This window comes from Terrapene carolina, unplaced genomic scaffold (genome assembly GCF_002925995.2).
Source record: "Terrapene carolina triunguis isolate 2854851 unplaced genomic scaffold, T_m_triunguis-2.0 Scaffold96, whole genome shotgun sequence".
NCBI lineage: Eukaryota > Metazoa > Chordata > Testudines > Emydidae > Terrapene > Terrapene triunguis.
The window spans coordinates 45,523,726-45,551,073 of NW_020664447.1; the positions used below are offsets into that span (position 1 = coordinate 45,523,726).

The following is a 27,348-nucleotide window of genomic DNA, read 5'->3' on the forward strand; positions in this document are numbered from 1 at the left end:
AGCCTTTTTATGTTCCTTAATCTAAAAAAAGCGAATTGAGGGCTTTTAAGCACAGTACATTAGTCCACATAAAAAGAAAGTAAATTCTAGTGTGCAATAGTGTGTCACACCCTAACTGGCCTGTATGGACCCTGCTGACACATAATACAAGTTCCCTAGTGCACGTTACTACAGTTACCTTTCAAACAGTTCTACATTAACACGCACCAGGGAACTTTTAGAGAGCACCAGCAGGGTCCAAATGGGCCATTTAGTGCATGACATATTAGTGTGCACCAGAATTTATACCTTTCTGGTGAGGATTAATGCACTGTGTAGACAAGCCCTACCTTAATATAATGAACACGACTACGACTACAGATTCACATGGATAAGAGATAGATAGTCCCATTTCATTCTCGTCATTCAACTCAGACTTCCCATTTTTCTCCATTATCTGTAAACATGGCACAAAGGTCCACAAACTACTAGGACAGCTGGACTTAAATTCTGTAACAAGGCTCCACGGTTTCTGGTGGTTGCTGGTGAAGCATTCTGGGAATTTTGTGGTGTCTTCATGAAAATAAAAAATATGGAAGCTGCTATAGAATTATGTATGAAAAAGAACAATACCCATAGTAGTGTGAACTGTGTGCTGTCTATTTTGATATTAAAATAAATGTATTTTACATTGCACTTATATTTTTTACTTTTCAGTATTTCATAGATTTTTGTTTTGACAATGCAGAACTGCACTGCACAAGCTGCCATGGGGAAGCTGGGGTTTCAGCAGGTCAGTAGGGCAAACTGGGGCTTTTGGTGCTTGGGGAGGTGTGGGAGGCATTTTGGGATTGTGGAGTAAAAAGTTCTATTGGGATTGCATAAGGGTCTGCTATAGATCTCCAGGGTCAGACTCAGATATGGATAGTGATCTCTTTAATATTATTAGAGAGATAAATATTATAAGGAATTGTGTCATAATGGGAGACTCTAGCTTCCCAGATATAGATTGGAGAATAAATACTACTAATACTGGTAGGGCCCAGATATTCTTGGATAGATAGATGACAGCTTTTTTCAATCACACTGTCATCGAATCAAGAAGAGGTGATGCAATTTTAGACTTCGTTTTAGTGAGTAGAGAGGACATCAGAGCAAAGCTGGTTGTAGGAAATAACCTTGGATTGAGTGATTATGAGATGATTCAGTTTAAATTAAATGGAAGTATAATCAAAACCAGACAGTCCACTATGATTTTTTATTTCAAAAGGCCTAGACTTTAGGAAATTAAGGGAATTAGTTAAAGGAGTCAATTGGACTGAAAAGCTCAAAGACTTAAATGTAAATGCTTGGAACTTCTTCATTTCAACTATACACAAACTATCTAAATTTTGCATCCCAAGCAAGGAAAAAAATTGTAGGGAAAGCCTCCAGTCCCAGCTGGATGAATGACCACCCCAAAAAAGTTATTAGGAGTAAGGAGAGAGCTTATAGGCAATGGAAAAAGGGGTTGATCAACAAAAAACCCCCAACCCTAAATCTTGGAAGTTGAAAAATGTAGGAATAAAGTGAGAATGGCTAAAAATCAAGTTGAATTAGTTCTTACCAAGGAAATTAAAATAAATAATAAGAGGTTTTTTTTAGTTCTATAAATAAAAAGAGAATAAGGAAGGATGAGACTGGGCTGCTATGCAGTGTGTATTGGAAGGAAACTAAAGATAATCTAGATATGGCCTCAAAACTAAGTGAATACTTTATCTCAGTTTTCACAAAGGATAACAAGGAACATGTGCATGAAGGCAGGATGGATGATGGAAACTTGTGTGGAAATGGAAATTACCACATCTGAGGTGGAAGAAAAATGTAATGAGCTCAAATCAGGGGGACTGGATAATTTCCATCCAGAATGCTGAAAGAATTGGCATGTATGATTACAAGTCTGTTAGCAAGGATTTTTAATACATCTATTTATTTGGGGATAGTGCAATATGACTGGAGAATAGCGGGAGTGATCCCAGCTCTTCCCATCCCTGCTCCGCCCCAGGGCCCACTCCCACTCCACCCCTTCCCCCAAGACCCTCTTGCCCCCCCACCCCGCCTCTTCCCACCCAGTTCTGCTCCCTCCCATGAGCGTGCCCTGTCCCCGCTCCTCCCCCTCCCCGCTGTGGAACAGCTGATCCACAGCAGGCGTGAGGCGCTGGAAGGGAGAAGGAGGGGCTGATCAGTGGAGCTGCCAGTGGGTGGGAGGAGCTAGGGGGACAGGAGTGGGGAGCTTGGCTGCTGGTGGGTGCTAAGCATCCACTAAATTTTTTCCGTGGGTCCACCAGCCCTGGAGCACTCATGGAGTCAATGCCTATGTCTAGCGCTCACTTCTGGTTTATGTCCCTAAAAACTCATACCTCAGAGTTTCAGCCAGCTGGAGATAGGACATTAGACAGGGAGGGCCAAGTCTCTGAGGTGGCCCCAAGCATTATCTCTCTCAGGTGCTTGACGGTCTGGTTCTTGCTTACATGCTCAGTGTCTGATTGCCATACATGGGGTTGGGAAGGTATTTTCTCCAAGGTCAGATTGGCAGTGAACTGGGTGTTTTTCGCCTTCCTCTGCATGTGGGTGCAGGATTACCTGGATATATTTCATTTAATCATTTCCCTTTCATTGCAGGGGTCTTGGGACTGTTCAGCTCGGACAAGAGACAACTGAGGGGGTGTATGATAGAGGTCTATAAATCATGAATGGTGTGGAGAATGTGAATTTACTCCTTCACATAACACAAGAACCAGGGGTCACCCAATGAAATCACTAGGCAGCTGGTTTAAAAACATAAGGTAGTACTTCACAGAACACACAGTCAATCTGTGAAACTCATTGCCAGTGGATGTTGTGAAGGCCAAAGGTATAACCGGGTTCAAAAAAAGAATTAGATAGATTCATGGAGAATAGGTCTATCAATGGCTATTAGCCAAGATGGGCAGGGATGCAACTCCATGCTCTGGGTGTCCCTAAACCTCTGACTGCCAGAAGCTGGGACTAGATGACAGGGCATGGATCACTTGATAAACTGCCCTGTCCTGTTCACTCCTTCTGAAGCATCAGGCATCAGCCATTGTCAGAAGACAGGGCCCTCGGCTAGATGGACCGTTGGTCTGACCCAGTATGACCATTCTCATGTTCTTATGCACACTTAGTCCCTCCTATTCTCTGTCTGTGACAAACAATAGTCTAAGCTCTGGTGGGCTGTAATACTTCAGTCTAATTTTGGTTATTGGGGTTAGTGGGCGGATGCTAAATGGTGTTGGTGGCCTGTGATACACAGGAGGTCAGACAAGATAATCTGATGGTCCCTTCTGGCTTTAAACTTTATGACTCTCAAAGCTACTCTTTCAGGCTGTTTACAGACAAGCAAACATAACTGCATCAGTTTACACTTTCATGTAGAATGTTTTCTTTGAAACAATACAGATAGAAATACTGGTCTACATTTTTAAAAGTGATTTTGGGTGCCCAATTTGAGATACCTTAAAGGGGCCTGATAATTCCCAAGTGCTGAGCACTTGTTCTTTTAAAGTTTCTTACTTGTAGTACATGAAATCACTAGTCACTTTTGAAAATGTAGGTTGTCACTGATTTAGAAAATGAAAATTTAGCTTTTAGAGCAAAATTTTGTGACACAACATGGGTTTTGTACCCAGGGCCTGATCCAGAGCCCAATGAAGTCAATTGAAAGATTCTCATTAACTTCAACAGCTTTTGGCCCAGAACCTAATTATGAGGATTTGTGTAATACTTGAGACCCTGTTTGGTACCATCCTTGCCCATGACCTCTTTCAGGGAAAGTGTTTAAACCAAATTAAATATCAAGTTACTTAAGCAGTGCAAACTTTACTAAGCTTTTAAAAAGTCTAAACTATTTAACTTAATCTAAGGCTTTAGATTAAAAAAATGAATAATCTGGTTAAAATTAAGGACAATAGTTCAATATAAAGTGGAAACGTATTCAAAGAAAGATAATTTTGGGTGGGGCAGAGGAGAGTCAGGTTAAAAACTGAAACAATTTTGTTTTCATTAACACCAAAAATGAGATGATTTTAAACAATTATAGCTTTAAATCTAACAAAATGATTTTCTTCAAACATGTTGTGTTTTATAGAATTTATTGAATCCTAAAAGCCAAGCAAAGCTGGAAAAAAAGTGATTTGGTAGAAAAAAAATTGGACAGAAATGATTTTTAAAATTTTCATTATGGAAATAGGAGTAAACATGACATGCAAGTGCAAAACCCATATTTAAAGATGTTAGCCTACACCAATTACATCTCATTTTAAAAAGTTTTTTTTTTAATATTACCTTTTCCTGCAAATGCAAATTGTTACGTAAATGTTCTTTGACTTCTTCATCTGTGTCCCTCTGTGGAAAAGACATAAATGTGTTTTATTTCTGTTTGAGATTTATCTTATAAAAACTTTTGTATGAGATAAATCCAGAATATAGAACAGATATTAATTCAGATACTGCAACATAACACATTTTTTTTAATTACACAAATTGTTGGGAAGAATATTTGGGGTCAATGTCCAAAGAAAGAACTATTTAAATTGTGGCCATAAACCACAGACCAGATCCTGAGGAGAGTTAAGTGTCTGCTAAAGATCTCTCCGGATTTAGTCCTAAAAGTACACATATGTAGAAGGTTAGGAGAAACTGTGTGGGAAAATTGGAAATTGTTTGTATCCCTCCACACATTTTATGCCCTGCAAATGTGTATTTTGCAGGCATAATTACTCTATCACACACTGACATAGTTAATTTGCAACAAATATTTAGGCATTTATGTTTCAAAGTTTGGTTTCTAAAGTTCAATTTTACTATTTTGAAAATTATTGTAAAATTTAGACTTACATGACTGTATCTAATCTTAGCCAAAGAAATCAGCTCTTGATCTCCAGGAGTGCACATATTCAAACCAATAGGAAGCATCTTTTTAAGTGCAGCTACGATCAAGGACGTCTGTATTGAATACAAATCCCCTCTACGCTTCAATTTCTTTCGCTCTTGGTCTTGTCCTCCAGACTACAAGTAAAAGATCCGTAGATAACTGATTACACACAGGTATACTTTCCTTACACACAAAATGATTCCTCACTGTTCATGGTCCAACCAGACTATAGTAATTGATGTAGCTATATTTTGAATACACCTCTACCTCGATAATAACGCTGTCCTCGGGAGCCAAAAAATCTTACCACGTTATAGGTGAAACCACGTTATATTGAACTTGCTTTGATCCACCGGAGTGCGCAGCCCCACTCCCCTGGAGCACTGCTTTACCGCGTTATATCCAAATTCGTGTTATATCGGGTGGCGTTATATCAAGGTAGCGGTGTAGTTAGAAGCAGTAAAATAAAAGTGAACTGTATGGTTTATGTGGAAAATGTAAAAAAACAACAACTTCTTGCTATGCAATAATGTGATAGTAATACTCATTATTTTCATAATACTAACCTAGTTTTGTATGTATGTGCATACATTTAACTATAACATCTGGGTCTTATACACATCTTGAATCAGACAGGCACATGTAACTAAAAACTGATTCATAATTATAATAGACTGCTTGTTTGCATTTTTAAAGAGACAATTCAATTCCCATTGCTTAAGTTTTTATTAAGAGCTAATCTGCATTGCTGCTGCCTGATAAAGATTAAAATCTAAACAGCATAGAATTCAATTCAACCAAACAATAAGGAAGTGGTGTAGCTGTAAAACCGGACTGTGCTGGCTGGGTTGTAGTGTAAGCAATTCTGTAATGACATCAAACTAAACCATCAGCAGCTTTGGTCACCGAAGGTACTAGAGAAAGGTTGTCCTAGGAAAGAGAAGTGAACACAGTAGAATAACATTTGATCTGTCTAACCATATTAAACAATGTGAAACTTTATTTAAAATAAAATATTTAAAAAGCATTTCTTCTTTGTATTTAAGATAGCAAATCAAAGCTCTTAGCAATAGCATTGTTCATCATAAAACAGACCCATACGGTTAATGAACTTATGGTAAACAACGACAACCACCACCACAACATAAATGGCCCAATCCTGAGTTCCAGATCTAGACTAAACTCACATTGAACTCAAGGGGAATTTTGCCGCAGATTAGAGCTCAAAATTGGACCTTCAGCATATGAAAAACTACGAAGAGCAGATGCTTGCATTTAACCCTCCACATCCTCTTCCCTCCGTAAATGAAATGCTAATGCCTATTGTGTTCATATTATACTGTACAGTTACATGTAAGGATACAGTAGAGGCCATTAAAATACATCATTTGCCAGTCATTATCACATAGTTACCATAGATATCATCTACTATAAGAATAGAGGAAAATGGTAGTAATCTATATTCCACTCTGTAGTAAATTTTGGCCAAATGCTGTCTTTCAAATGGAGACCACTGTATATGTAGGCAGCGTTACTTAGGCGAAGTGTTTAGCAATTCAGAGGGTACACAAAGTGGATGTGGTAACCTTTCTTAAGGAACTGGCAGCTGCAAGAGATTATTTTGCCTTAAAGCTTTGCTTTTGGAAGTGCCTTAGAAAAAGTTTTCTATAGTAGCATTGATGTAATGGCACTACATTTACAATGACATTATTTGTACTCTACTTTGATAGCAGACAAACAAATGCCACAATGTATCACTGGGACCCAGTGGCGTCACTATGCCTCTTAAATATGGGAGGCAGCTTAAGAAGAGGAAGCCATACTTTTTTTCTCACCTCTGTTCTTGGGAGGGATATTTTTCCCATCAAAATTTCTTTATTTTCAATTGTAATTGAGACTGGAAGGTGTGTGACAGTAACAAATGGACTTAAAATCAATACATTTGAAAATGGTGAAGAGGTGACTCATTCTGCCTTTGCCACCAGACTTCTGCCTTCCTAAAGTGGCACTGCAGGAAACACTAATTTTAATATGGAGATATACCTATCTCATAGAACTGGAAGGGACTCCGAAAGGTCATCGAGTCCAGCCCCCTGCCTTCACTAGCAGGACCAAGTACTGATTTTTGCCCCAGATCCCTAAGTGGCCCCCTCAAGGATTGAATTCACAACTCTGGGTTTAGCAGGCCAATGCTCAAACCACTGAGCTATCCCTCCCCCCTGCTGGTAAATTTCAACTATTGGTGACAACAAAACAATGCCTCCCTCTATAGTGATAGATATCTACATAAATAAAACAATGTCTTCACTAGATATGTGTGAGACATGACAAACTGGGTATAGTTTGTCCAAATTGTTTGTAATGATAAAAGGAATTTTTTTCTGTCACTTCTGGGGTGAAATACACCAGTTGTTTAGCAGCACCCATGGACAATAAACTGTTAACTGCTTAATGTCTTAAGCCTGATGATGCTAATGGAAACAAGTCCATAGATGTCAATGGGAGAAGGACTGGCCAACAGAATTGGAAGAACTTCAAATATAATTATGATGCAAAGGGAATTAGTGTAGTCAGAATATAACTGCCAAAGCTGGCCAGGACATTTGTGTTAACATTCGTAATTCTTTCAAAATTGTCAGGCTTTTTTTCCCTGGAGGCCTCTCATACCAGTGCTAATAAAGCACACACCTATTTACTTGGCAAGGTCTGACAGTATTATTATTATGTTTATTGTTATATATTTATTTATTATCTGTATTATTAGTGCCTAGGAGCTCCAGCCTGAGGTCAGACAGTATAAACTACAACTTCACTTCAGAAATGTCATTTGAAAAATGGAAAGGAAAATGAACTAAGCTTAGCTCACTGGGTAACAGGGAATCTCTGAATAGAATAGGTAGGGAAAAAGTGGGTATGGTCCAAGCACCCACCCAGCCACACAACAAGAAGGTGTGTTTTTAAAAATTTTTTGGGAGGACTGAATTTACTACATTTCATGCAATCCTGCTAAGCATCATGGGTAGGGAGTGCAATGGAGATTACTCTGGTATAATATTTTACCCTTATATTTGACTTAGAAAGTCACAAACCAAACATGATATGTTTCCTTTGGGTATACTTAGGAAGTGCTCTCCTGATGAGTGATTCAACATATTAAACAAGGTAACAGAAGGCAGAAGGCAGCAGAAGTAGAATGTAGACCTTAAAAATTAATAAGTAGTGTAATGGACTAAATTTTTACATCGAAGGAGCATCTGGTCCTGTTAAGGGGGGAAAATCTGGTGGTCTAAATAATCAAATATGGCCAGTTTTGCAATAAAGAAATTTATCAGGAGTGGAGACTGTGCCTTCCCTTTGTGACGCCACTGCTATGATCAATCGAAAGAATGCTTAGAGCCTGGCCATCTCTAAAACAAAAACATAAAGACACATCATGCATTTTGACCTGTACCTTTACTTGCATGGCCTGTGTGAAAGAAAAATACAAGGAAAAAAGTAAGTAAAACACATGAAATTATGAAAGTTTTACAAGTTAGTAATAAACAGTCTACAGCATCAGAAAAGTAACTAAAACAAATTTGTAGCTAGAACAACCTGAGTCTGAGTGTATAGTTAAGGTGGTCTTAGTGAAGTAATGATTTATTACTCATCTTAATTCCTACCAAATAATCTATCTTTTACATTTGTCAGTTGCTATTTCTCAAACACATGGCATACTGAATAGTTCCAGTAACTGCTGTATCAGATGTGGATACATCCAATAAGTCACACCATCCATATTCTAAATTCTAGGTTTCCCTAATTTAATATAGGAGGAGTGACTTGGGACTCTGGACACTCCAACAGTGAAGAATATTTCAATCATCAGCGGGATAATTTCCCTTTTATTATTATTATTATTATTAAATCAAAACTTGGTCGTAACAAAATTATTCTTATGATAAAAGTGGAAAACAAACCTCACAGTAAATATGCAACCAGATATAGCATTTTATTTATTAAAGTAGTATTCTTATTTTATAACAGAATAGAAATTCCAATTTCTTAAACAGTGTTACAGAGTGCAAAAGTCATGCCTCATATCTCTTAATTGTACCTCATAATGAGAAATAGCATTCATTTTAGATTCAAATTTCCCTCTCTTACATATACATTTAGTTTTTTAAAATCTCTGTTTAAGCATAAAAATTGACACCAGGATTTTATTTATAGAGGAAATTATTTGTTGCCCAAAGGATGCTATGCAAAATTAACATGATAACATAAATATCAACTATTCATAATTAGTATTAAACACCCATCCCCACCCATCAACAAACTAATTTAATCAACAGTCAACTGAGGAGTGTTCCTTAGCATGTGAAAATAATGTAATAGAAAACTTTGTCCAGGTTTAAGAAAAGTACTTCACTTTATTTTAAGCTTCCTCCCTCAATTATTTTTGGTTATCTATGTGTTCTTGTGACACTTTAAGAAGCACAGAGTCTCTCATTTTGGGCCCGGACTGAGGTTTAGCCATGATTATACATGTCATTTTCCCTTACATATGTAATAGTGGGAAACATTATCATTTCTACAACTCTGAACAACTACAGTAAATTAAATCTTTAACCCTTTCAGGTCTTGAACACCTTACTCTGGCAAATGGGAACATCTTCAATGGGAATTTTACCTGAATAAGGCCTTTATATGCTTTGCAGACATGGCATAGTAGACATATAATAAATGGTAAGTGAACCAGTGAGGTTAATCCTATTTCATTCAATAGGGATGACTATGACAGTAATCTACTCATGATTTATTTCACACTGCCAAACAATGTACTAATTCATGGAAACAGTCTCAGAAGCTGAGTAGATTCAAGGAGATGAAGCACTAAATAGCATGAAATTCAAGACTAAATATAAGATTTCTAAACAGTGTGTATAGTAGAAATAGAACCGAACAAAAAATCTGGATCCAGCCACTCCTGAAATTTAGGGGTGCATAATAATACAAACCTGCCTCAGACCTCTACAAAGGACCTATCAAAACACTTTTTAAAAATCAAGATGCAAGTTTTATAATGTGGGCCCATCAGATATGACTTCAGTAGGAGCCGCAGGTACTTAGCAACCTTGAAAATTAAGCTACTTACTAAGGTACCTATATATGGACTTAGACACATAACTTTAGGCACCAAAGCTTGCAAATTTGCTTCTATCCATATTATACACACATGCATAGGTGTATGTGTGGGAATTTATATAGATCATGTGTAAAACATAATATGGAAAACTTATATCTTTATAAAATCTGCTACATTATCAACAAGTCTAAGAAGGATTGGAAAAATAAAACATTAGTGGAGTGGAATAAGTTTAATATTTAACACTTTCTCTGCCACAAATCTGTTATTTCAATGCAGTCCAAGTAACCAGTCTTTCTCACACTGAATATTCTCTAACTTACCATTCCCCTCCGAGCAATCTGCTGCCATTTTTTCAGAAAAGAAAAATTAAAAAACTTGCTCAGCTTTAAATACATTTATCTTAATAAAGATTAACAAACAAGTACTGCATAGTCTTAATATACGGTGGATACTGTATCAACTTTTGGGTTATAGTATAGCCATCTGGTAGAAATTGTAGATATTAAAACTTTATCTACTACATAGTCTTTCTTTCTTCAGACAGTCAAAAGATTATATATATATATATATCTCTCTCTCTCCCCTCCCAATTTTTTCTATTTTATATAAATATACATTATATGTAAGTATTATCACATATATTATAGATAATTGCCCAGAACTCTGGCTTCATTTACGGAGTACAGAATAGAGTTCAGAAATGGAGGGAAGGAGAATTAAGCCACTTTTGTGCTCCCCTGCTTATTGATTGTGCAGAAGGCCAAGCCCTGGAATAATTTAGAGGAGCATGAGGGCTGCTCTATCTTGCACTGGTTAGTAATAGTTTAAGGTGCCAAAGCAGCAGGTGGAAGATCTCTGAGGCATAGAGAAACTCCAGCCACACCCATTCTTACCCCAGCCCTGTCCTGTACATCAACAGTCAGGAAGTGAGCTGGTGTAGGAACAGCTACACTAGCTCCATACCAACAGAGGATACTCAGTTACCAGCTGTACTGACATTAAGTCCAGCATCTGCCAATAGCATGGTATGAAACAGTCACATCACAGGAGACAATTTGGGCCAATATATCTAACATTTATATTAATAATATTTACTCTATGTACATATGCACTTATTTATATGTTACGATTAATAAATAGTAGATCTAAATTCCAGCACTAAACACAATATGATGAATGATGACACAATAAGGAAGTGGAAAGTTTTGAGCTCCTTGATATCAAAATACTGTTTACATTATGGTGAATGTTAAAATGAGCAGCATTATGAAAAGGAAGTCCTGTCATATAATTTACTCTACTGTTTAGTTATCAACAACAACAAGAAAATGGCAAACCTTATAACCAACCAACACAATTTAAAAACTGATGGAATTTATAATTTTTCCACATTTAAAACATTTACATCAGTTTCCTATTACAATGTTCACTTATTTTAGTAATAGTACTGAATATATACAAAGTGTGTTAAGAATCATTGTTCATTTCCACCTCTCCTGAATGATGTGTTAAAAACACTTAAAATGATGCTGCACCTGTATCACATCATGATATTTTACTTATCACAAAACAAATGCCTACCTACATGAATGAATTGCTCTGCAATCACTCCTGCAGATATGGCACCATATAAATAAAATATTTAACCAGGAACAGTATAAACCATTATTTACATTCAGACATTTGCGATAACCATTCACAACCCACAGAAACACTATACTCACATATCTACTTATACTTTTGGATAGATTCACTGTCACACCTATATATACACACATTTCTACATCTGAGCAAGTGTACAAATTTACATATAAATTATACATATTTTATATAAAAATAACAAATGAGAGATGGGCAAAACTTTAATCCCAAATCCAAACCTCTACTCATTCTGTGTGGCTATTTATTTGGTTTTGAATTCCTATGATTTTGATCCTGGACTGGAGCCAGCAACAGGTAGTATATATTTTCTGTTTCGCAATTCAGATGTGGCTGAAATTCCCTGAGAAGAACAGTTCTTATGACATTTCCCCTATTCTAGATAGAAGACATTTCATATAATTTCAGTCTTTTGGGATAAAATATCACAGGAACAGTTTAAAGCACTTTGGCAACACCAAAACTATACTAGAGCCTTAATTTGGCTTTAAAACAAAGCCCCAAATCCAATTCTAAACCTAATCTGGAGTGAATTCAGCCCCAATTATTGACTCCTCATCTTATTTCTAATATGTATATAGTATGTGTGTGTATGTCTATCTATCTATCTATCCACACACTTTCCCCTCACATATATGTGGTGATAGCCATGTGATAAACTGCTGAACAGTGTGATAAACTGCATTTACTATGCACTTCTTCCTACCTCACCTACACTGTGTCCACTAATTCATCTTCCCATACAGGATTATACTAACATTTCAAATCCCTTAAGTGGCTTCAAGTAGCTGCTTTTTAATAAACAGACAAACACAAATCAGCTTCCTACAAAAATGTTTCATTCTTTCCTCCGAATGTAGAATTTCCTCTCTAAATGATACTAGTCTGAGGCCAAGGATGGGCACTTTTTAATCAGGAACAAGTATGAAGTCTGATATCTTGACAGTCCAAACTTTTCATTGGAGGACTCAATTTAGTTTTAGTCCTACTAGGTCCCAAAATGCTGCATTTTAAATTTATGACATTTTTATGTTTAAGAAAGAAATTACGTGGTAATTTACTTTCTGTCTCTTTCTGTCCTCTGACGTTAGACTACCTTAGTTACTATGAGTCCATGTGGAAAGATATTAAAAATAGTTCTGAGACACTTTCTCAGAGCACTCAGAATTGTAAGTCACCGTCTGTTACCCCTCTGCCTCTACAAGCACTCTCTGAATCTATAAAAGGTGGATTCCCTAGCCATGTGGATTGAGGACAATGAGAACTGACTAAGTGAGAAATTGCCTGAGACCAGCATTGTAATCTGTTAAATTTTAGACACTAGAAAGTGTGTTTTATTTTTGTTTTTATTTCTAACCACTTTCTATTTCTATTACCCTTGCTTGCCATCACTTAAATATCTTTTCTTTATTAATAAACTTATTTTTGCTTTGACCATACAATCACCTTAATTCTGTGTATTAAAGTAAAGTGCGGGTCCTCAGCTAAGCTAACAGGCTGGTGTGCACATGGAAGCAGCGCCATTGGTAATTTCTGTGAGTGTCCAGTGATAGCGGCTAGATACTGCAAAGGAATGCTCTTTCAGGGGATTTGGGAACTGGAATTCACTGAATGTTACCTGCAAGACAAGGTTGAGACTGACATAGTCTCAAGGAATTTGATGTTGAGGCAGCTAGACTGGTGTGGCAGGGTGCTGACACACAATCTAATCTCCACTAAACAGGGCCGGCTCCAGGCACCAGCCTGGCAAGCAGGTGCTTGGGGCGGCCGCTCTGGAGAGGGGCGGCACGTCCAGGTATTCGGCGGCAATTCGGCGGACGGTCCCTCACTCCCGCTGGGAGCAAAGGTCCTCCCGCCGAATTGCCGCTGCAGATCGCGATCGCGGCTTTTTTTTTTTGGCTGCTTGGGGCAGCCAAAACCCTGGAGCCGGCCCTGCCACTAAAGCTGTCTCTTGCTGAGACAGAGGGGTAAACGCAATGGCTTATGCTTCTGAGCACCCTGCAAAAGCATCACAAGCCCACATATATATTTTAAAACCTCTCTAGAACATTTTAAAAGAGGTTATCTGTAAATCTGTGACATATATAAAATACAGTGTGGTGTTTTGTGATATGAAGGTTTCATCAACACTAGTCTGGAATTAACCTGTGCAATTCACTTATGGGTTTGCTGTTGAGTACTGTGACCATCCTCAGCTCATGCTAATGAAACCTTTAAGCCACTCTACCATACATTTTCTCCATCACATATATATCAAAATATATTTTGCAGGCATCACCTTGGTATCTGGGCATGTTACAAAAATGAATAAAATAGAGATGAATGCGGTCAGTAATAAGCAACAAAGCAATATATATACTGTATATATACAAAACAGATATATGCAGAAGATAAGCCCATCCTGCTCGGTTTACAGTAAATGGCAAAATACCTACTGATTTCAGGGGAGAGAAATCAGGCTATAAATGTTTCCTTGCATAATTTTCACACAATATTGAATTTGTAATACACTAAAAAGACCACATTGCTGCTTTTAAGATAAACATTCTTTTGTACATTTAATCTTTCTAATGCTTTGTGCAAATGTATTTAAATGGTTTCCTTGCATGCTTATTCAGCAAACATTTAATCATAAAATGTGATAAGTATAACTAGTTTCTGCACAGAAAGTTTCTTCATATTTATCATAAAAAAGCAACTGCATTTTTGTGTGCTCTATCAGCAGAGAAGCAGTAATTTGGTTATATTTTCAGAGCTATTCTGACTAAATATAAAACAAAGTGAAAAATATGATTCCGGTTTAATTGATCTTAACATTTTTATTAACTTACTTTAGACATCTTGCTCTTGCTGTCTCCTGTTAAAAATGCCAAATTGTTGATTTCATTCTGAATCACAAAATTTTGTTCTTCTCTCTTGAAGTTCTAAAACAAAAATCACTAAGAAGTTGAAGTCATGAAGATATTGTGTGCCACAGTTATATATACAAATACAAAACACTGAAAGATAAGAAATGAGAAATAGCATCTTACATGTGATTTACACCATAAGATAAAAACCTCAGCTACCATTTGGAAGAGTTCATCAGAATCTGCATCTGGTTTCTTGAGCCAATTTGCTCTGAAAATAAAAACAAGTGATGTTTACAATAAGAATTAACTCCACATAAATATTATTACGGTATTTGACTAAGTGGTTGTGTTTGTGTTGCTAACTTTAGAATGAAGTGAAGTGGCACTCAAACTTTCTAAGTGCTAATGCAGCTTCTCTTTATGTCTATCATGAATCACTGTTCCCTCAGAGTGCAGAGGGTTCATTCAACTCTAGAAAGAACCTCTGGCTGCACTGGAAGTTGGTTCATGGCCTAAATGATCATGTGCTTTATAAACTTTATAAATCACTCATTACAACTAAAGAGAAGTTGAGTATTTCTGATGTAAGCTTTAGGTGTTTTGTTTAAAATAGCTACACAGACTTTACATTCACATAACCTGCCCTGATCATCTTTGCAGCTGATTGGGTACACTGGCTCCATGATATTCACTTGTTCACCATCAAAACATCATGCACTGGGTTAAAGATATTTCAAAATATTTTTTTTCTGTGTACTTTCTTATTTAGACCATTCTCTACTTTTCACCAAAGGTTCTAGAACAAGATTCTGGATCTTCACATGCCAAAACTGGCACTGCAGAAGGAGATCATTTTCAATGCTCTAAAGAAAATTTTTAGTAGAAAAAATCAATAAAGAATAGCAATTTCCTTAGGTGCTAGGGTTTTGAAAGTGTCTACATAATAAGACACTGTTTGGTTCATAGATTAATAGGGTTGGGTCTACACGTAAAATTTGGGTCAACCTAGCTACATTGCTTGGGACTGAAAAAATCTGTTTGACGTAGTTAGGTTGTCCTAATCCCCACTGTAGACGCAGCTAGATTGACGGAAGAATTCCACCCATCAGTGAGGTGGATTACATACATAGACAGAAAACCCCTTCCATCGATGTGGGAAGCATTTACACTACAGCACTAGAGTGGCACAGCTACAGTGCTGTAGCCAGAAGGGACCAAGGCCAGAAGGGACCCTTTTGATAATCTAGTCTCACTGCCTATATAACACAGGCCATAGAACTGCTACAGTTCAATCAATCTTGGTTTAAAAATTGCCAGAGATGGAGAATGGTTGGGAGCCTATATATCTCTAATACCACTGTGGAATGCCCTAGGAGAAACCACAGACAATAATAAACAAAAGAAAAGTTTATTCTCTGCACTAGAAATAAATCAGCACAAAAATAGTTCATGCCTGAGGTTTATGACTAATATTTTCGAAGTACTCTTTCGGAATATTTCATTCAGAAGATAACTCCTAGGCAGCCAAATTGTCCCTCAGTTTCAAGCATGCAACTCCTCCAAGGGCAGAATTTCACCTTCTGGGCTTCCAAATTCAATTTCGTTTTGGGGTTTTAGTCTGCATAAGTGCTGACTGTGCAAATGCAACTGCTTTCCAGGAATGAATTTTTCAGTAGGTCCCTTTTCTAGGGACAACAGTAATATAGCCAGGGGTGGTAGCACTACCTATTAATAGGGTTGCCTAACCCTTCCCATTATTAGACCCTGTTTTCAGTTGCTTATAATTTTGCCAAACTTGAATAGTTCAGGCTGCAATTTTCTATGCTGAGTGTCTGCCTCAGGCTGATTTTTTTTTTTGCAAAGACAAAAATTTCAGACAAAACAGTTCCAGCCATTTCTGAGAATCAGGTTAAGGGAAAATATGTTATTTTGCCCATGTAAAAAAATTCTGGTGACCTTTGCTTTGAATAAATCTAATCCCAGATTTTGGAACAGGGATTTGAAAATTGGCAGGGATGAAAATTCAACCAAATTTGGCCAAATTATAAATCTCTGAAAGATCAGTTTGCACATGCTCAGTAAATACTTCTTTGACATTAGCAGTTAAAATCGCAGAAGATTCATCTGCAATGGGTATGATCAAACTTCTCACTGCCCTTAGTGCTGACCAGACTGTGCATGCACCCTCCCCACAAAATAACTCAGCATGCTCCATCTCCTCACAGCCCCGTGTATTGACCAGACTGTGCACACATCACCTCAGAGAGTAGCCGAGCATTCTCCAGCCCAGGAATACAGGGGCAAAGCCAGACTTTCCTTGTAATGACTGCTTCCAGCTGCCCTGGGCTGGGCTGGGGCCAAGCACTGGAACAGAGAGCAGGGAGCCTGTCTCTCTTGTGCTCTTGACCCACCTGCCGGCATCCAGGGACTGATTTGAATGCAGAGGGGACAAAAGATGGACAAAGTGGGGAGGAAAAAGACTAGAATGGGACTAGGAATCTAGTGAGGCTGGGACTGGAGATGGGGGCAAGAGAAATTGTGATTGGAAATGGCTGGCAAGAACACTTGGACTCACTGGTGGAGAAGGGGTGGCTAGGACTGGGAGGGCAGGGAGTGGAGTCTGCAATAGGGAACTGTGAAGGGGCAAAGGAGGCTGGAACTGGTTGGACAAGCAGAATAGGACGGAGTCAGGGAGAGACTGGGACTGAACACCAGTGAAAGAAACTGTGGATGGGGGCGGACAGGGAGAAATGACTGGGAGCCAGTTGGCTGTGGGGGACAACATTGAGATCAGACAAGAACCACGGTGGAGGGGGAGAATGAGACTGGCTGGACAAGGACACTTGGACTAGGAACCAGTGCGGGGATGCGGGCAGAGATGGAGGAGAGGCAGATCTGACAAGGAGCTGGGGTGCGGGAGAAAACTGAGTCTAGCTTGGCAAAGACACTAGGAAAAAGAGTGGGAGAGGAGGTGCGGGGGTGTGTGTGTAGATGGGATGAAAAGCCCAGAGAATGAGCCTGTGACTGGGAGCCAGTGAGAGGGAGAGGGAGAGACAGGGAGGGGAGAACCGTGACTGGCTGGGCAACAAAACTCAGACTGGGACGAAAAGCCTGAGGAATAAAGACTGGGACTGGATAAGGAGCCAGGCAAAGAGAAAGGACTGGAACAGGGATAGGTTAGAGGGGACAAAGCAGAAAGGGTAAAGCTTGAGGGTGGGGACAGGTAGAAGAGTCTGTGCCCAGTAGTGCACACTTCCCTCCAGAGTCTGGAAAGTAACCCAAGATTCCAGAGTTTCAGCATTTCTCTGATGTCAGGAGAGACAATATCAGTAAAACCCACTGACAATGTTTGTTTCATCCCCCTCCAGTGCTAGTCGACACAGAGGATGACAACCTACTGCTGCTTTCAGTTCCCCATTAGGTCAAGTGGCAGAGAAGTGTGCAGTGGATCTTAAGGTTCCAGCCCATGGAGTATCATGGGATGGAATTTCTGAGTTTTTTTCAGTTTACTTTTTTTAAAAATAGGAAACTATACACACAAAACTACACCAATAGAACATTATTAAGGTTGCAAAGTGAAGCACTCATAGTAAAAGTCAAGTCATGCATTATGACACAATCTTTGATTACATGATGACATACTATTTTTTCCACGGGAACCATGCCTCATTCAGGGCACAGGGTGGACCTGCTCTGGGGATAAATTAGGAGTGTGTAGTAAAGAAGGCATTTCTCTGTAACACCCTTGCCTCATTTGTCAAAAAAGTTGGAAGATGCCTTGTGAATTCGGCAAGGGATTGCAAGAAGAGAAAGGACAATCTCATGGTTAATATAGTTGTCTGTTGCCGTGGAGAACTGGAGTGCATCCCTGCCTCTGACACAAACTTTCTCTGTCATGCTAGGCAAACCACTTAAACTAGATTTTTCACAGGTAGCCACTAACTGTGTGTTCTTCATTTTCTGGGTGTCCAAGTTGAGATGCTGGGGTCTAATTTGTAAAAGTGCTGAGCACTCACAACTGCAACGGAAATTAATGGGAATTGTGCTTTGAAAGTGGCATATAATGCTAAGTATTCTGAAAAATCAGGTAGCAGTTGTTTCAAGTTTGGAACCCAAAATAATTTAAATTTATAGTAATTTGTACCTCTGCTCCTCATCTGTAAAATGGGAATATGACTATCCCTCTGTGACGTTGCCTTCTATATGTTTATGGAAATATGCTTATAAGTGTAAATATAACATAACTGGAATATACTTTATGCTAGATATGCCATGTGACATTTATTTGCAAAAGTTATGATCTACTGAATATATTCATCCTATTTGTATGCATGTATAATTTTTATATCTGAAGTTATGAGCGTTGGCTCTATGCTTATATTTGAAGTGTTTGGGAGTACTTAGCTACAATGGACTTTGGGAGATGCCAATCCACATCTGAGCTTTCCTGGGAACGTTCAAACTAACATGTAAACAATGGCGTTGGCCTGCAAAAAGCTGAATCATTCATGGACATGTGACTTGCCCAGGTGGCTACAAACTCCATCTTGTTGCTGTGATTTTGCACAGAAGAACAAAGGGGTTTCCTCCCACAAGAGAGAGAATATAAAAGGCCCTGGAAGCCTCTCCATTTTGTCTTCAGCTGGCTCAAGAGATGGCCTGGATGACTGGAACAAAGGACTGTAACTACAGGGGTATGAGGGATTGCTGGACCCAGGCCATAAACTACATTGTTGGTCTGAAAAGGATTGTACCTGAGATAACACCTAGGGTGAGAAGTTAGTATTTGTAACTAGATCCTTAGTGTATTAAGTTAGCCTTGCATATTTTCATTTATTTTATTTAGTAACTTAATTTGTTCTGTCTGTTATTACTTGAAACCACTTAAATCCTACTTTTTATTCTTAATAAAATCACTTTTGTTTATTATTGAACCCAGAGTAAGTAATTAATACCTAGGGAAGCAAACAGCTGTGCATATCTCTCTATCAGTGTTATAGAGGGCGGACAACTTATGAGTTTACCCTGTATAAGTTTTATACAGAGTAAAACGGATTTATTCGGGGTTTAGGCTCCCAGAAAGACTGAATATTGGGTGCTGGGAAAGTTCTTGTTAACTGAGAAGCCCCGGGGCTAAGTGAATCTTAGTTTCTGTGAACTGCGGGGGGGGAGGCCCATCCTCTTGGTCTGTGCTGGAGCCGACTGGTTTGTCTAGCTCAGCAAGACAGGAGTGGAAGAAAGCCTTTTCTGGCAGTGGGGTTTGTTCTCAGTGGTATCCCAGCACATCTAGTGACAGTCTTGAGGGAGTTTCTGTGACCAAACCCATCACACCCTCACCTCCCAGGAGTGTTATGAACATAAATTATTTAATGTTAGTGAAGAAATCAGATACTATAGTGACAAGACATAGAAAATGTCATGAGGATATTATTAATTCTGTCTTCAGAGCAAGGTTTGAATAGTGTGCACTAAATAAGGCCTGGGGCTACACATTGAACAATGAGGATAAAACAAAATACTGAATAGCGGCTCATTCACTGAGCACCATCCATCCTGTACAATGAGCAAGGCAGGGATTCTGTGGGAAAAATAGTATCTGACCATGTATTTAAATATGCACAAGGGGACCAAAATTAAAGTTGGACAGACAGCCTTAATTCTTGCATTCCCTGACTTTTGAGTTCTTGACTTTGCAACCTTAATAGTGCTCAACATAATTTTTTATGTAATTTGAAAAAGGGACAGGATTCTCCAAAAGGATCTCTACTTCTATTTATCTCTCTTCATCATCATCTTTAAGATTTATTTTGTCTTGTGCAAGTTAAAAACGTTTCAAACTGTCTTTGTGCTAGTGTTCTTAAGCATTTTTCAAGTTAAAGAAAATAGGCTACTCTGTAGTAAAAGGGGAAAACTATATTCTGCCTTTCACCCCCAACCCAGCAAAGCACTTAAGCATGTGCTTTACTTTAAGCATATGAGAAGTCTCATTGACATCAACGGGACTGTTCATGTGCTTAAAGTTAAGAGAAAGCGTACGTGTTCCTCTGGATCAGAGACTTACAAGATAAAGCTTCTTAGGACAGGGGACCTTTTATATTTTATAAATAAAGAACCCCTGTCTATATCTGGACTAACGTAACCATATCCATTTCTGGGCCTCTATGAAGAGTTTCACATTGCACTGATCATACTGTCCCTGAGATTTAATCTTCTTAGCGGAAATCCTTATCAGTAAGGTTTTATTTATAGGGTTGAGATTCTGTACCCTTGAGTTAAATTACTCTTGGCTGTGTCTTTGCTCTGCCCTTATTTATCCTTAGATTCTGAATTCTTCAGTTATATTACCCTCTGAATTTAAACTTCTGTTAAATCTACTGCACACTTTTCCTGACCTAACTAAATTTAGTAGGACTTGAGGTCAGTAATGTTCTTTTGTTCTATTTCTTATTGATTTTTCAGGAGGGCTCTCCGTTCTTCTTTGTGTCGAGTGGCAAAGCTATCAGAATTATTATTTGTACACTTTTCAGAATACTAATTAAAACAATTTACAGATCCACGGAGTGCCCTTGACATGACTGGGCTGGAAGGTTCCTATTTATCCTACCTTTTGGTCTTGAAACAATTTGCTTCTCTTAGCCTGAATGACTACTTGTTGGCAGAATTAAAAATCTACTTTTAACACACTTCCTAGACTTTCACTTTTAGAACTCCATTATGGTAAACCTCATGTGTTTGTACTGTGAAGTCTGTGTATTAAGGAAATGGAAAATTTCTTACCAATAATTTCCTTTCTGCTAGCAGCATCTCCCACAATTCTACACACCCTGGATGGCTCATGAGTCAAGGATCAAATATCAAGTGGAATTGTTACCATATCACCATCTTTCTTGGTCTAATGTAGTTATTTTGTTATTTCAGGAATAATTGTTTATAATGTTATGCAAGATTTACAGCTTCGGAATACTCATCTGGCAGCAGGCAGGAGTGGCTGAGCCAAAACACTGATCTGCCTTCGTAAACTGCAAAGAGAGGATATCTGCTGAGATGTCCAGTATTGTGGGAGATGCTGCTAACAAAAAGGAAATTATTGGTAAGAAATTTTCTAATTTCCATTCTGCAGGCCAGTATCTCCCACAATTCTGGACATCTGGGAAATAGTGAGCAGTTAAAAAGACAGAGGAAGAGTTATGAAACAGAAGTTTAGCAGGAAAGAATTACCCCCCTCTTTGTGAGCTTGCTTTCACCTGTATTATTTCTGACCCACTGGCTGAAGCGTATTCCTGCCAAAGGAGGCCACCTCTGCAGGAGATAGAAGGTTCCCCTTGTAGTGCTTAATGAAGGTGTTAGCTGTAGACCAAGTGACCATTTTGCAAATTTTCAAAGTGGACACAGGAGGTTGCTAAGAATCTCATGCAGTGCACCTTTATCTCTTCTGGGACACTTGCCTCTGATGATTTTGTAGGCTTCCACAGTACATAGTCTAATCCTCCTAGCGATGGAGGACTTGGAAGCCTTGAGTCCCTGGCATTTCAGGAGGAAGGACACAAATAGAGAGCTTGATCTTTTTGTGGATTCTGTATGCTTGAGATAGATTTTCAGTGCTCTTCTGACATCTAGGGTACACCACGACTTTTCAGTTGGATGTTGTTTGATATAGAAAGAAAGAAGCACAACCTCTTGGGAAGCATAGAAGGTGGAATTTACCTTAAGAAAAAAAGAATTCTGGTATCCTGAACACCACTTTGTCTTTGTGGAACAAGCAGTAAGGCTTCTATATAGATAAGGCTGCCAGCTTTTGCCTGGTGGACATGACAGCTACTAAGAAACAAGTCTCAATAGATAAATAAAAGGCTGACCCTAAAGTCACAGGCTCAATGGGCTGGCTTGTCAAGGCCCTCAAAATTAGTGGTAGGTCCCATTTTGGGAAGAGTGGCCTGAGAGCCGGTCTGGCTAATTGGACTGGTCAAATGAATCTGGCTACCTGTGGACTGTCTGCCAGGGAGCCCAAGGATCCTGCAAATGGCACACTACTAAGAGCCTGATGTGCAATGGCACTGATCTGAAGGCCTCAGTCTATGCTTTCTTGGAGAAAGTCCAGAATGGCTGGAATTCCTGGATTTCTGGCATCTGCACTATGCTCCTGTCACAATTTGTTGAATATAGACCAGATAGAGGAGTGTGCTTTTAGTGTTGATACACACATATAGGCAAAAGGCAATATCTTAATGACTCTGGAGACAAACCGAAACTTTCTAGTGATTCCCTCTCAACGGCTAGGTTGTTAGCTGAAGCCATTTTGAGTCTGGATGAAGAAGAGGACCTTGTGAGGGGATGTCCTGTCTCCACAGAAACTGGTATGTGGGCTCCAGTGTCAGCTCTATCAGGTCTGAGAACCAAGATCTCCTCGGCCAATGAGGAGTTATCAGTATTACCGTCATCTGTTTTATTTTCTGGACCACCTTCCCCTGTAGTGGAAAGACAAAGTAGGCCCTGTGGCCAACTCAGCAATAAAGCATCTGTCCCTTGTGAAGTATTTTGGCCTCTTTGCATTAGTACAGTTCGTGAACAGGTTGGATAAGGAAGGTCTAAACAATGAGATCAAAAACCTTGTGATTCAGGCACAACTCAGAGTTGTTGACTCTATGCCTGCTGAACCTTTTGGTTCAGGTCCCCTTTGATCTAGATCGCTTTAAGGGAAAAGAAGAGCTGTCCTGCCCACCTCATTATTTCCATTGCTTACATGTGCAGTGTCAGACTCTTCATTTCCCTCTTGGTTGTTTAAATATGCAATCACAGTTGTACTGTCTGATTGACCAAGACATTGTTCTGCCTTAGGGTGGATTAGAACCTTTTCAGAACTAGTTTAACTGCTCTGAGAGGTTTATGCTGTGAGTTTTTTCCTCCTGGCTCCAGAGGCCCTGGGCTGTTTAGGTCTGCAAATGAATTCCCCAGCCCTCCAGGCTGGTGTTGGTTGTGAGGATTAAAGGATCTGGAAGGCAGATGGGCATGCCTTTACGGACATTGTCGTGGGCTGACGACCACTGTAAGGAGTTGAACACCTGTGCTGAAACCATACTTGATCTTTTATGTTTTCTGGGAAGTGGTCCCAGACTTTTAGTATGAAGACTTGAAGATTTCTGATGCATGATGGTGCCAATAGAGTGATCCCTATGCACGACACCAGGAGTCCTATCAGTTGAAGGCTATGGTAGGTCTCTTGCAGCTCTGGACCAAGAAAATAAATTCCTGGATGGAACCAGAGAACTTTTCTTGGTACTGATGATGAAGATGTCCACCTGGAAGAGATTCAACGTCTGGGAGGTGGCCCTGTAGCTGACTGCAATGGAGCTCTGATCAGGATGTGATCTAGGAAAGGGGACAGGTAAGTTTCCTGCAACCTGAGTCTGGCTATTATCACCAGTAACCTATTTGTAAGAACCCTCGCCAAATGGAAGTGTTCACTACTGATAATGTTTTCTGCTGGAGATTAACCTCAGAAGTCTGAGGTGGCATGGTCTCATGAGGATATGGAGATATGCAGCTGCTAGAACTACTTAAGTCAAGAAGTCCCCCAAGAACAGGGATGACACCATAGAGGCAAGGGTCTCCATCTGAAACTTCATTTTCTTCATCCACTTGCTGATCCTTTTGAGGTTCTGATACCACCCATACACTTCTATACAATGAAGAATCATAGAATTAAAAAAAACATAGAACTGTAGGACTGGAAGGGACTTTGAGAGGTGATCTAGTGCAGACCCCTGCAGTTAAGGCTGGACTATGTAATAACTAGACCATTCCTGACAGATGTTTGTCTAACCTGTTCTTAAAACTTCCAATACGGAGATTCCACAGGCAATTTGTTCCAGTCCTTAAGTACCATGATAGTTAGGAAGTTTTTTCCTAATGTCCAACCTAAACCACACTTGCTTCAATTTAAGTCCATTGCTTCTTGGCCTATCCTCAGAGGTTATCAAGAACAATTTTCACCTTCCTTCTGTAATAACCTTTTATGTACTTGAAAACTGTTATCATGTCCCCCTCAGTCTTCTCTTCTCCAGACTAAACAAACCCAATGTTTTCAATCTTTCCACATAGGTCATGTTTTCTAGACATTTAATCATTTTTGTTGGTCTTCTCTGGATTTTCTCCAGTTTGTCCACATCTTTCCTGAGATGTGGCACCCAGAACTAGATTCAATACTCCAGCTGATTCCTTACCAGCACGGAGTAGAGCAGAAGAATTACTTCTCATGTCTTGCTTACAACACTCCTGCTAATACATCCCAGAAGGATGTTCACTTCTTTTGCAACAGTTTTACACTGTTGACTCATACTTAGCTTGTGATCCACTATAACCTCCAGATCCCTTTCCGCATTACTCCTTCGTAGGCAGTCATTTCCTATTTTGTATGTGTGCAATTGATTGTTCCTTCTTAAATGGAGTACTTTGTACTTGTCCTTCTTGAATGTCATCCTATTTACTTTAGACCATTTTTCCAGTTTGTCCAGATCATTTTGAATTTTAATCCTATCCTCCAAAGCACTTCCTACTCTTCCCAGCTTTATATCATTAGCAAACTTTATAAGTGTACTCTCTATGCCATTATCTAAATAATTTATGAAGATGGAGCAGAAGTGGAACCAAGAGAACGTTTTTTCTGTTGAAACACTCTCTGTGACTCCCATATCCAGAAGATGACATATTTCATTCTGGATCAGATTGTGTTTTATGGGGTTGTTGGAGATGGGTAACTGGATGAAGAATCGATGGGGTGCAGCCCGCAGCTTGATGGAGTATCCCTGGCTCACTATTTTCCTGACCCACTTGTCTGTCGTCATTGAAAACCAGTCCTCTAGAAAATGGAAAATCCTGCCATTTCAGCTCTGGAGGGAAGCCTATGCAATCTTTGTCAAAGTGGATTTTGCAAGGGCTGAAGTCCCTCTGACTTTCCCCCTGGACCTTGATTCCATTGTTTTCCCTTGGGGAATCTGCCGTCCCTTTTCTGGTACCTCTGTGAGGATGAGGAGAGAAAGGAATGCCTCTCTCCCTGAAGGCTGGTCTATATTCCCTTTTGAGGGCACTTGGAGGGGAAGAGAAAGACACTTTAGATTTGCTGCACTGTCAGCCACCACCATATCTAGCCCTTTTCTCCAAAAAGGAGGGAGCCTGTAAAGTTGGCCAAGCATAGCACTTGATTAGAGTGAACATCTCACCTTCCAGGGCTGGAGCTATAAGTGGCATCTGGCTACTGAGCTGGAGGCCCTGGCATAGGCTGAGAATTTCATTGCATCCTCTAAAGTATCGGCGACAAACACTGTTGCTAGGGAGACTGTATTTAAAGTGGAGCCAAAGTCAGCATGATCTCTGTCTTTAAGGGATTTGAGATCTTCCAGCCATGAAAGAGATGCTCTTGCAAAGCATATAGCTGCCAGAGATGCTGGGAGGGTGGCGGAGGAGGCTTCAAAGCCCTTTCTGAGAGTGGTCTCCATCTTTCTATCCCTGGGGTCATTAATGAGGAACTCCCTTTCTGAGGGAATAACCATATCCTTGGCGAGGGACGCTACAGCTAGATATTGAGGTCACTGTTGTTAATGTGCTTGCCCTTATCAGGCTTGTTCCATTCAACACTAATCACCTCCTCGAAGAAGGACTGAAGAGATATTTCAGCCTCAGGGAAGGATGTTGAGGGGAGAAATTTACTCTGAAACTTACTCGCAGGAGCCTGCCCAGAGAGATTTCAGAGCGAGACAGCTCACCCTCCTCAGTGGAGGAGGAGGTCAGAGGACTCTCATCTCCTAGATTTTTATTTTTCCATTTTTTTCCCCTTTGTACTCTTATTAGGATTTTTAACCTTTTCTGTGAACTTTGGGAGTGTAGAATCTCTGCTTCAGCTTTGGTGAGGCCTTTTTGTGGCTTGCTCTCCTTAGGGCCTGGTGAGGTCTGTCTTGGAATCCCCCCATTGGGTCCCATTCTACTGGGAAGTGGGGGGCACTCACTGTCAGAGCCCTTCTGGTCAGCTTGGAGGGAAGGGAGCTGATTAGAAACCCTAGTTCTTTCCCCAGAACACTAAGAACCCACTTTAGGGAGGGGTACTTGTGGCCCCACAACTGTCCCCTCTTTCTGCTCTGCAGGGGTCATCCTGAGGATTTAGCCTCTCTGTTGAGTGGTCAGAGTTCTCCTCGCTTTTGGAGCCTCTTCTTGCTCTGCATTGGGGTTCCTGGTCCATTGTTCCCTCATTGCTGTGTCAGGGGGTAGGGCATCCCCCCTTGCCCATCTGATTCATAATTGGAGTTAGGGACAGAAGGCTGGGTGTACACTGGGAACAACTCGTCATTGCCAAGCCTGGGAAGGCTGCCTCACACATAGAACACTACTTAGATTTCACCTGGTGCTTGCTTGGCTGCTCTGCCAAGCCTGCAAGGGGCAGAGTAGCCATCAGGGAGACGCTGCAGTGGAACCTCAGGGAGGGTTAAACCACCAAAGGGTTAACTGACTCAGGGAGGAGGAGGGATGCTGAGGAAGGAAAACACTGCTCCCCACTACCCCCCCCAAAAAACGGGGCAGAAAAGTTAACATAGAAAGAGTAAGGAAGGGAACAGAAGAAACTGCCACTGTCTGCTGCTGCAGAGGCAGAGTCTGGGAGCAAGCAGGAGCAGTGGGGACATGGCCAGACTGTGCGGCGCCAAACGCTGATCAGCCTCTGGGAGGTGCAAAGAGAGGACAGCAGCACGGACATCCAGAACTGTGGAGATGCTGGGCTGCAGAAAAGAATGGCTACTTATCTTGGTTAC

At 39.9% G+C, this 27,348-nt stretch overlaps 1 protein-coding gene across 1 annotated transcript in view; it reads right to left on the bottom strand.

The window, feature by feature from the left end:
- Window positions 1-27,348, bottom strand: part of RYR3 (ryanodine receptor 3) — a 575,267-nt gene that overhangs the window by 104,379 nt on the left and 443,540 nt on the right. The window contains exons 68-72 of the mRNA XM_024202042.3: window positions 14,735-14,822; window positions 14,534-14,626; window positions 8,364-8,378; window positions 4,876-5,046; window positions 4,324-4,383 (exon numbers count right to left, since the gene is read on the bottom strand). Of these exons, the coding sequence (XP_024057810.2) occupies window positions 4,324-4,383; window positions 4,876-5,046; window positions 8,364-8,378; window positions 14,534-14,626; window positions 14,735-14,822 (427 nt within the window). The remainder of the gene's footprint in view (window positions 1-4,323; window positions 4,384-4,875; window positions 5,047-8,363; window positions 8,379-14,533; window positions 14,627-14,734; window positions 14,823-27,348) is intronic.